At 36.5% G+C, this 12,077-nt stretch overlaps 1 protein-coding gene across 1 annotated transcript in view; it reads left to right on the top strand.

The window, feature by feature from the left end:
* Positions 1–12,077, top strand: part of ATOSA (atos homolog A) — an 85,231-nt gene that overhangs the window by 51,501 nt on the left and 21,653 nt on the right. The window contains exons 2-5 of the mRNA XM_068964367.1: positions 6,428–6,612; positions 7,484–7,686; positions 7,956–8,081; positions 8,859–10,704. Of these exons, the coding sequence (XP_068820468.1) occupies positions 6,428–6,612; positions 7,484–7,686; positions 7,956–8,081; positions 8,859–10,704 (2,360 nt within the window). The remainder of the gene's footprint in view (positions 1–6,427; positions 6,613–7,483; positions 7,687–7,955; positions 8,082–8,858; positions 10,705–12,077) is intronic.

The following is a 12,077-nucleotide window of genomic DNA, read 5'->3' as shown; positions in this document are numbered from 1 at the left end:
TCCCAGGTTAGCCTGTTTCACCTGTGGATCATTCTGATTGTTTAAGATTTTCCCAATGGGAAAATTATTCACTTTGTTGGAGAGAACAGATGAAGAACTTCAAGATGGCTGAACTCCAGAACTAGAAGAGAACGCCACTAAAAGGGAGCCAGTCTGGTCACAGCTTCTAGTCAGGCAGTGGTGTAAGCAGTATCCCCATTGAGGTCTTTCGGGGAGAGGGACACAAGAACTATGTTTTAGTTGATTGACTTCTATTCTCTAATGATCGGTCAATGATAGCTTGTGAAAATTTATAACAACCTTTCTGTTCAGTTATGTTTTAAATCAATTTATCTCTTAAAAAAAAGGCTAGTAGGTAAGCCTTTGCAGCCCATGTTTGTCTACGTTTCAAACACTTTTTGTTTTTATAAAAGTAAATCATTTACAAAGACCCCCAAAATTATACCTTATTTCTGGGATAATCTATGTCCTTAAGATAGCAATTCATATCTAATGAATTTTCTTCATTATGTCATAAAATTTCCCAGTTCATTAGTCATATTCTTTACTACAGTAAACTCTACTGTATGGCAGAGGTTTTAGAAGTTGAAGTTTTCAAAATTTTAATAATGCAACTTTTCTAATGACTACTGTCATTTAGTATTATCATTTGTTAAAATTCAGATACCCATAAGTTTTTCCTGACAAGTTCCTAAAGGCTGTCATCATGTTGTCACATGCATTTAGCTAGTATTTTATGTGTTTCATGATACCATTGTTAGTCCATATTATTCCTTGCAGTAGTTTTGTAATAGTTACATAGATAACTAATAGGTAACTACTGTCATCTCTAATCTTTGTTTGGCATTTTTCACATAGATAGTTAATACCCTGGCTAAATTCAGTAAGCCTTCCAAAGGATTGCAGACTCCAGTCATGGTTTTGGAGTATTTTTAGTTTCCTATTTGAGGAGGTAATGACCAAAACAACCAATTTCAGTCAAATATTAAATTATTCAAAAATGCTTTTTTCTAGTTTGGTTTTTATAACTTTAAACTTAATAATTTCTAGTATGTGAGTAAGGCATATCCTACTAGGCTTGTTTTTTGTTGTTGTTGTTTGTCTTACAGTAGGTCCTTATTGATTATCTATTTTAAATACAACAGTGTATGCATGTTAATCCGAAACTCCCAATCTGACCCTCTCCCTCCATCCCTCCTCCTTGGAAACCATAAATTCATTCTCTAAGTCTGTGAGTCTGTTTCTGTTTTGTAAATAAGTTCATGTGTATTATTTTTTTGGATTTCATATATAAGTGATGTCATATGGTATTTGTCTTTCTCTGTCTGACTTACTTCACTTAGTATCAAAATCTCTAGGTCCATTCATTTTGACACAAGTGGCATTATTTAATTTTTTTGAGTAATATTCCATTGTATGTATGCACCACATCTTTATCCATTTGGAAGATGAATTATAATTTTAAAAATAGTATCAAATATGTATGAGACATTACTTAGGCTGTGGACCATCCTTAGTACTCACATGGAGTAGCTGACATCTTGGCAACACTCAGCATTTCATAGCTTAGGAGCAACTGTTCTGACACAGTTTTTAGCACTCCAAGATTACCCCACAGTTTGAGAGAGGGAAAAGGATGAGCCCAGAGAAATTTTCTGGGAGCTAAAATCACGCCATGTTGCCAGCCCATGGCAAAGCTGTGCTAGTCTTGAAAACTCACAGAACCATCAGAGAAAAAAGGATGAGTGGATTTCTTTTTATGTCTTTTGATTCCCTCTGTAGGACATCATGATTTAACTCACTGTGTCTCAGGAGACCACAGGAGACCCTTGGCTTATGACCTAATTGGTTCCTGGAGGAAAAATGAAAGTTCACACGTCTCTTTTATCCCCAGTTGGCACAATATTATAAATTATGGTCCTTTTCCTGGAAACAAACCCTGTACCACAAATATTCCAAAATATATTATTAAAATATATGTTGAATGTATATTATTTATATTTATATTTTTACAAGTATCTATTAAAGTATATAAAAGCAAAATTTGTAGCCACAAAAAAAGAAAGCATGTTTGGGGTAGTTAGGGACTCAGATTCTGGAACCAGACTTAACGAAGGTTCAAATATCAACTTTGCAGCTTCCTAGCAGGGTGATCTTGGGCAGTTATTTAATCTCTCTATGCTTTGGTTATCTATAAAAATGGTGGTAATAGTCCCCACCTTCTAGAGGTGCTCTGAGGATTAAATAAGTTAATATATAGAAAGTAGTGAGAATTGACAATGCCTGACAATTTCACCAAGTGTTGACTGCTATTTTATATGTTGTAAATGCTCATTTTAGGGAAACTTCGGAATGGCCTTAAAATACCAGGTCAATCAAGTTGGCTCTCAAGGTTCCTTCTTTTCCTAATAAGCATTCCTGAGACTAGATATAGATGCTTATCATCATACCCCCCTCAAGGCCATTCACAATCAGGCTCCACTCCTACCTTTTCTATACTTCTTTTTGTACAAATGCTCCCCTCAAGTTGTACTTACTCTTTACTAGTTCAGCCCAACATCTGCCTCTTTTGCAAAATTTTACCAGTATTATCTGAACTTCATTGGAATTTATTGTGTGCTTCAATGTTCCACTGTTTTAAATATAATCTCTGAGTCAAACCGTTTGAGACTAGTAGCTATATGCAGTACAACTTTGTGTTCCCTCGTCATCTACTTTGGGTTGTGCTTAGTCACTTGTGTGCCAAGTTGCTTTAGTCATGTCAAACTCTTTGTGAACCTAAGAACTGTTGTCCACCAGGCTCCCCCGTCCATGGGATTTTACAGGCAAGAATACTGGAGTGAGTTGCCATGCCATTCTCCAGTGTATCTTCCCGAACCAGGGATCAAACCCAAGTCTCTTATATCTCCTGCATCAGCAGGCGGGTTCTTTACCACTAGCGTCACATCTTCCTGACCCAGGGATCAAACCTCCATCTCGCATGTCTCCTTTATTACAGGCATGTGTGTCTCCTGTATGTACTCCTTAATTGGTAGAGATAAGAGAAAGCAGCCTTTTTAAGACTGTACTATAAATTGAATTTTGTGTGTGCATGTACACATGCATGCATGTCCAATCTGCATAGCAGGTTAATAGTTTTGAAAACTAACTGTACTTTTAAAATTGGAGGACTTGTAAGAAATTTAAAATTAATATAACTAAGTGAAACATTTGCAGGTTAGATTGTTTGAAACTGCATAGGAACCAAAAAACATCACACTTCATATATTACAATCAGGCCTGCATCTCCTGTTGGATAATTATGAAATGTCTACCTCTGCAACTATTGCTACTGTGTGGCGAATAAAAAGAACGCTGTGGCTGTGAATGTCCACATCACCGAATTAGGGCTATAAGAACTAGGAACTAGTTAAGGAATGAGAAAAGGAGAGAAAGGGAAAAACATACTTTTGGATCTGCCTCTTTTTCTAATATTTAATAGTAATAAAACATCTTAACTAAAAATATATGGTGTAATAAGACATTTTAACCTTTTGGCTGTTGGCCAAGTTTTCTTCATGAAAGCTATTATATTTGACATCTAAAAATATTATTATCTTAAAGGATTTTCTGTTGTTGTTCAGTTGCTCAGTTGTGTCCGACTCTGCGACCTCATAGACTGCAGCACATCAGGCTTCCCTGTCTTGCACCGTCTTTGGAGCTTGTTCAAACTCATGTCCGTGAGTTGGTGATGCCGTCAAACCTACTTATCCTCTGTCATCCCTTTCTCCTCCTGCCTTCAATTTTTCCCAGCATCAAGGTCTCTTCTAATGAGACATTCTTTGTATCAAGTGGCCAAAGTATTGGAGTTTCAGCTTCAGCATCAGTCCTTCCAATAAATATTCAGGACTGATTTCCTTTAGAATTGACTGGTTGGATCTCCTTGCAGTCAAAGGCACTCTCAAGAGTCTTCTCCAACACCACAGTTCAAAAGCATCAATTATTCAATGCTCAGCCTTCTTTATGATCCAACTCTCACATCCATACATGACTACTGGAAAAACCACAGCTTTTACTAGACGGACCTTTGTTGGCAAAGTAAGGTCTCTGCTTTTTAATATGCTGTCTAGGTTGGTCATAACTTTTCTTCCAAGGATCAAGCATCTTTTAATTTCATGGCTGCAGTCCCCATCTGCAGAGGTTTTGGGCCCCAAGAAAATAAAGTCTTTCACTGTTTCCATTGTTTCCCCACCTATTAGCCATGAAATGATGAGACCAGATGCCATGATCTTCATTTTTCGAATGTTGAGTTTTAAGCCAGCTTTTTCACTCTCCTCTTTAATCTTCATCAAGAGGCTTTGTAGTTCCTCTTTGCTTTCTTCCATAAGGGTGGTGTCATCTGCATATCTGAGGTTATTTATATTTCTCCCAGCCATCTTGATTCCACCTTGTACTTCATCCATCCCCACACTTAGCATGATATACTCTGCATATAAGTTAAATAAGTAAGTGACAATATACCGCTTTGATGTACCCCTTCCCAATCTGGAGCCAGTCCATTGTTCCATGTCTTGTTCTAACTGTTGTTTCTTGATCTGCCTCTCAGGAGGCAGGTGAGGTGGTCTGGTATTACCATCTCTTTAAGAATTTTCCACAATTTGTTCTGATCCACACAAAGGCTTTATCATAGTCAATGAAGCAGAAGTAGATGTTTTTCTAGAATTCCCTTGCTTTTTCTATTCCTTAATATTAAATATTTTAATTGACATTTACATAAAAATAATTTTATGCCGTAATTTTAAGCAGGTTTGTTATAAATGAAATTGAGGATTATCCATCAACATTTGATTTTTTTACCTGGTTAATTAAGAGTTTATTGTATTTTAATTGCCTTGTTTTTACTCTTTGTTCAGTTCAGTCACTCGGTCGTGTCCTACTCTTTGCGACCCCATGGACTGCAGCACACTAGGCCTCCCTGCCCATCACCAACTCCCAGAGTTTACTCAAACTCATGTCCATTGAGTTGGCGATGCCATCCAACCATGTCATCCTCTGTCATCCCCTTCTCCTCCTGCCTTCAGTCTTTCCCAGCTTCAGGGTCTTTTCAAATAAGTCAGCTCTTCGCATCAGGTGGCCAAAGTATTGGAGTTTCAGCTTTAGCATCAGTCTTTCCAATGAATATTCAGGACTGATTTCCTTTGGGATGGACTGGTTGGATCTCCTTGCAGTCCAAGGGATTCTCAAGAGTCTTCTCCAACACCACAGCTCAAAAGCATCAATTCTTTGGCACTCATCTTTCTTTATGGTCTAGCTCTTACATCCATACATCACTACTGGAAAAATCACAGCTTTGACTAGATGGACCTTTGTTGGCAACGTAATGTCTCTGCTGCTTTTTAATAGGCTGTCTTGGTTGTTCATAGCTTTTCTTCCAAGGAGTAAGCATCTTTTAATTTCATGGCTGCAGTCACCATCTGCAGTAATTTTGGAGCCCCTCAAAATAAGGTCTGACACTGTTTCCACTGTTTCACCATCTATTTGCCATAAAGTGATGGCAGATGCCACGATCTTAGTTTTTCTCCACTCTCTTCTTTCACTTTCATCAAGAGGCTCTTTAGTTCTTCTTTGCTTTCTGCCCTAAGGGTGATGTCATCTGCATATCTGAGGTTATTGATATTTCTCCCGGCAATCTTGATTCCAGCTTGTGTTTCATCCAGCCCAGCATTTCTCATGATGTACTCTGAATAAAAGTTAAATAAGCAGGGTGACAATATACAGCCTTGACGGACTTCTTTCCCATTTTGGAACCAGTCTGTTAATCCATGTCCAGTTCTAACTGTTGCTTCTTGACCTGGATACAGATTTCTTAAGAGGCAGGTCAGGTGGTCTGGTATTCCCATCTCTTTCAGAATTTTCCACAGTTGATTGTGATCCACACAGTCAAAGGCTTTGGCATAGTCAATAAAGCAGAAATAGATGTTTTTCTGGAACTCTCTTGCTTTTTCTGTGATCCAGTGGATGTTGGCAATTTGATCTCTGGTTCCTCTGCCTTTTCTAAAACCAGCTTGAACATCTGGAAGTTCACAGTTCATGTACTGTAGAAGCCTGGCTTGGAGAATTTTGAGCATTACTTTACTAGTGTGTGAGGTGAGTGCAATTGTCCAGTAGTTTGAGCATTCTTTGGCATTGCCTTTCTTTGGGTTTGGAATGAAAACTGACCTTTTCCAGGCCTGTGGCCACTGCTGTTTTCCAAATTTGCTGGTATATTGAGTGCAGCACTTTCACAACATCATCTTTTAGGACTTGAAATAGCTTCACTCTTTGTTGGTGGATATAATTGAATTTGGGCTGTGGTATTAGTTTTTGTAGATATTAAAAAATGAATTCTTATCAAGGATACCTTAAAGCAAGGACCCATCTTTCTTTCTTTTCTTTCTTTTAATACTAGATACTCTGGATGAATATTTTGAGTATGATGCAGAGGAGTTCTTGGTCTCCCTGGCCTTGTTAATAACAGAAGGACGAACACCTGAATGTTCTGTTAAAGGTCGGACAGAAAGTTTCCATTGTCCTCCAGCACAGTCCTGTTACCCAATAACTACCAAACATGAATGTAGTGACAAGCTGGCCCAGGTGAGAATTGTGTGTTGAATGCATTTTATCTGCCTTTTATATAAATTATTTTAAATTCTATCATCACCTTTATTATAATTATAACATTCACATTTAAGTATAAAATTGGTTACAACATAAAGAAAAGTATAGTACATATTTTTTCCATCAGTAGGTAAGTGTGCTGCCAATTTCATACCTTTGTCCACACACATCAGATTTAAGATGATCCTTGTTAACTATGAATTAGATTTCATTAGTTTTAGTCTCAGCCCTGGTTCATCAACTTTATGTTCTTGTTTATTTATTCAATTTATGTTTATTATTATTTTCCCCACATTAATGGGAGGATGCTTTTTACTGTCATTAATGTTTCTGTATAATACTGTTAAAAATATTTATTTTGGTATGTAGCGTATAATTTGCTGTAAAGATATTTCTGCCAGTTAGTTTTTTAAGTGTAGTCCAAATTTTTAAACTTCTAAAATCTTGTCTATTTTGAGTGTTTAATGAAAACGAACTTTTAATATTTTGCTCTTAGACTGAATCTTTCATCTATAATTAATGATATCAAGATGAGACAAGGCTGGGTCATCTTGAGGCCTGTCAGACATTGTGCATGGCAGTTATTTTTTCACAAAATAGAGCAAAGATATCCTCCCACAAGAAAATTTGCATCATAATTGTTGTTAGCTACTAATCCCCACACTCTGGAGTTAATAGTGCTGATGCATTGGTCAATGAGGAAACCTAAATAGACAAGCCTGAGCAAAGCCCTTGAATAGGCGACTCATTTTCATACAGATGTCTGCTTTACAATTATACTTTTCGAATTGAAGTATAAAACTGGATGGGCTATTGAGCCATTTTGCTTACCTCCATCTTCTCCAAGTGTCGCCAAGCCAGACGAACTAGGTCTGAGGTCGCATTGTTGTGGAAGAATAACCTTCCAATCATGGTGGAAGTGATGCTACTACCAGACTGCTGCTACAGTGATGATGGGCCCACCACCGAAGGAATTGATCTAAATGATCCTGCTATTAAACAAGACGCGTTATTATTAGAAAGATGGATATTGGAGCCAGTTCCTCGACAGTAAGTCGACCTGAGTTTGAAGTTGTCCCTGGTAAATTAGATTTTCCATTACTTTCTATAAATTACTTTAATGATATGTCTTTGAATCCTTCTATTTATGTAGTAAAATTTACCTATTTTGTACTTCCGTGACTTCAAGTGACACTTGTAAATGTACTCCCACACTCTTGAAAGCATATATCCTGAGTGATATATTTACCAGTTCCTTTCTAAAATTCAGTCATTTTATACTTGCTGACATTTAGATGATGCTTTTTTACTTTCCTTAGGAGTGGTGATCGATTTATTGAAGAGAAGACTCTCCTGTTGGCTGTCCGCTCATTTGTGTTTTTTTCTCAATTAAGTGCTTGGCTGAGTGTTTCTCATGGTGCTACTCCACGAAATATTCTTTACAGGTATGTCTAGGGCAGAAAAAGAACCATGCGTGTTCAGCTACAGTGGTTAACTACTGAATGGTATTTGACCTTTTAAGCAGTTTACTTCCTTCATTTCTGAATGTAAGTGGATAAAATTTACTCAAGTTTTTCTCAAAGCTCGTTAGAGAAGTTTAGATATGATATGACTCAAGATGAGTTTTGCTTCTTGGGTTAAATTTGGTGTAGAGTAGTTTTCAGAGAACTTTTGAGCTTACTTTGTAGAACCAACAATGAATTCATACCACCATTATAAATAAAGTGGAAAAACTTTCTGGGCTGCTGAATTTTCACAATGGTAAACCTACTTAATTTTTAGATCTTGAAAACTGTAAACACACAAGCTGCTGAACAGCTGTCTTAACTGTCTCTTTAGGCAGGTAGCCATGAGATAGAGAGTATGTCTAAATCACCTCACAGAAAGCATATAATTATGATAGAATTAACTGAATTCATTTATTTAGAAGCAAATGGAAAGTTCCTTTTTTCTATTTTGACAACTAATTTTGAATTACACTATTTTTTAACTTTAGTGCTTTATTACTATAATGTTCTTAAAAAGAAGATTGTCTGTATTGCAGTCATAGTCTATTTATATTGGTTTTGTTAGAGTGACATGCATGGTAAAGTAGATTAAAATCTCAATAGTAATTAGTGCAAACAAAGGTAAGTATATGATTATTTAAAGTTTTGAAAATAATATATAATAATTATATGTTTTATAATCCATTGATTCCATTTTTTTCTGTGTGATTCTAGAATCAGTGCTGCTGATGTAGACCTACAGTGGAATTTTTCACAGACTCCAATTGAACATGTGTTTCCTGTTCCCAATGTTTCTCACAATGTGGCCTTGAAAGTCAGCGTTCAGTCCTTGCCCAGACAATCTAATTATCCAGTTTTGACCTGTAGTATTCACACTAACATTGGCCTTTATGAGAAAAGAATTCAAGAACATGAACTTAAAACCCATCAGCACCGAAATTCTACAGAAGCAGATCACTGTAGTACAGACAGTTCACAACGTGTTTGCAGCAAACAAACTTGGACCATGGCACCTGAAAGCATAATATTACATGCAAAAAATGGCACAACTCCAGAATATAGTGCAGCTGTCAAAAATGTCAAGCTATATCCAGGCACTGGTAGTAAATCTGACTATGGAACATCTCAAGGCAATATTTTAGGCTTCAATAGTATAGGAGAGAAAAAGTCACATGAAACATCAGTGAGAACCTTAAAATCATTTTCAGTGGTTGATTCCAGTGACTCTAGTCGCCAGAGTTCCTGGCAGTCAGTTGGTGAGACTAATCCTTTAATAGGCTCTTTAATTCAGGAGCGGCAAGAAGTTATTGCAAGAATAGCTCAGCATCTGATTCATTGTGATCCAAGTACTTCCCATGTTTCTGGACATCCACTTAATATGCAAGAATCTAGTTCACTTAATTCAAAACTTTTCCGTGTTTCACAAGAAAATGAAAGTGTACGAAGATGTAAAGAAACATTCTCTGTCTCTTTTGGCAGTCCAGAGCTCACTTCTTCAGAAGATACCAGTGAAGGGAAGATTCGAGTAAAACCAGAAACTCCTCGAAATGACACTTGCATCTCTAATGGTCTTCATTCTCGTCAGTCTGTTGGTGAGACTAATCCTTTGATAAGCTCTTTACTCCAAGAACGGCAAGATATCATTGCAAGGATTGCTCAACACTTGGAGCATATTGATCCAATGGCATCTCACATGCCCCGGCAATCATTCAATATGCAGGACTCCAGTTCAGTTCCTTCTAAAGTATTTAGGAGTTCCTATGAAGACAAAAATTTATTGAAGAAAAACAAGGATGACACCTCTGTTTCCATTTCTAATACAAAATTTTCCTTGTTAGATGACATCAGTGAAGGGAAAAACTCAATATCTAATAAATATTTTAGTTCTTTTAATTGCAACAGTAAAGTCAAGCCTTCTTTGCAACCTCAAACAAGAAGAAATCTGTATAAGGACAATCCTAGTGAAATCCAAAGTACGTTTCAGGAGACACAGAACAAAGCTACTGGTTTAATGACCCCTTCAAATATATCTCACTGCAAAGAAAATAACTTTGATTTGACAATCAGGTTAGAAAACACATGTTCTGAGTGTCAATTTAAGAAGCAAGAAATTAACGATGAGATTGATAAAGAGCATTCAAATTGTAACAGTATTGACAAACAGATTTACACAAATAAGTATAAGGACAAAATAATAAATGAAAATTATAATCCAGAATCTTTTAGCAATCACCAGTGTGATAATTCAAAAAAAAATGACTCGAAAGTAAAAGTTACTGTGTTGGAAATGTCTGGATATCTGAGTAAACATGAAAACGAGTGCTCAAATAAAGACCCAAAAAGGCCTAAGCCATGTGAACAAAACACTCAACTTAATAATATAGAAAATTATTTTATTAAAGATAGTGAAGGTTTCAAATGCAAAAAGCTAGACCAATTAAGAAATGAACAGGATAAGAAAGAAGATCCGATTGATGAAAACTCTCAAAACTCTTCTCAGAGAAAGAATATAAAAGACTGTTTGTCCACATGTGAACGACTAAAAAATAAAGAGGTGTTGGTAAGTAATATCTAACATTTCAAATATAATCCTCAAATACTTGTTATGGTTTGAATTTTGTTTACAGAAAATCTTGTTATAAAGGCCCAAGGTGCCCATTGTCTATAGAGCAGACTATCTGGCTACAGATCTAGTATTAACATCCTTATAAATAAACTACCCACTTAAGAGCAAATGCTAGGTAAATTCTTCCTCTTGCCCTTTTTTGTTTATTTCAATACTGGGAACGGTTGCTGGAGAGTAAAAAGGAGTCAGAAATGAAACTTGTATCATTAGCTTAATGTGTTATTTGTTAGCAACTCTGGCCCTTTACGACCAGAGTGCCCATTGTGTTATGCCTCTGCCCAGCTAAGGAATATCTAGTGAAATCACTGACCAGTGGTCAAAATACCTACATTCCAGCCCTGACAAATTTGGTCTTGAGTGAAGCTGAATAAATCACTCACTTCTAAAACTTCCAGTCTCCTCAATTTTAAAGTAAGAATGATGAATCTCTTTTGCTTATAGTTGTAATAATTAAATTGTAGATTTTTAAACATTTTTTAAACTTTTACTTTACTACATAAATCAGACATACTTAAGTTATTTCCATTTTATTTGTCCACCAAACCACTTTTTAACTTTAGAAAATTATTATTAGACTTAAATTTCCTTTGTTTCTCTAAAAAGCATTACAAATTTATATCTCAGTTATATGGAAAACTACTTAACTGCCTTGATCCAAATCTGAATGACCTTGGTTCATCTTCTTTATCAGGCAGATTAGTCTTGTTGGACATTAGAGTCTTAAAATTATGCCATGTTGCCAATTGCTGTTTTTCAACAGAAGATTTCCTCTCCTCTAACACATGGGTTTAATCAAATTTCAGTTTCCAATTTACTAAAACGTTAATTGTCACAAAAACCTACCCTGACCCTAAGAATACTAGCTTTTCATGATCCTTTCTGGTACATTATAGGGAGGCTTACTTTGACCATGGTATTTTTCAAGCCACTGTGATTAGTTTTTTTCATGTTCTTACTTTAAATATTGGAGAAGGCAATGGCAACCTACTGCAGTACTCTTGCTTGGTGAATGCCATGGATAGAAGAGCCTGGTAGGCTGCAGTCCATGGGGTCGCTAGGACTCAGACATGACTGAGTGACTTCACTTTGACTTTTCATTTTCATGCATTGGAGAAGGAAATGGCAACCCACTCCGGTGTTCTTGCCTGGAGGATCCCAGGGATGGGGGGAGCCTCATGGGCTGCCGTCTATGGGGTCGCACAGAGTTGGACACAACTGGAGTGACTTAGCAGTACTTTAAATGTGATTATATAGCCTTTGCTATGTGCCTAAGGCACTCTTATGAGTGTTTTATACATGTTGGCTTA

This window comes from Capricornis sumatraensis, chromosome 2 (genome assembly GCF_032405125.1).
Source record: "Capricornis sumatraensis isolate serow.1 chromosome 2, serow.2, whole genome shotgun sequence".
Classification (NCBI taxonomy): Eukaryota; Metazoa; Chordata; class Mammalia; order Artiodactyla; family Bovidae; genus Capricornis; species Capricornis sumatraensis.
This window is presented reverse-complemented; position numbering and strand designations above follow the sequence as displayed.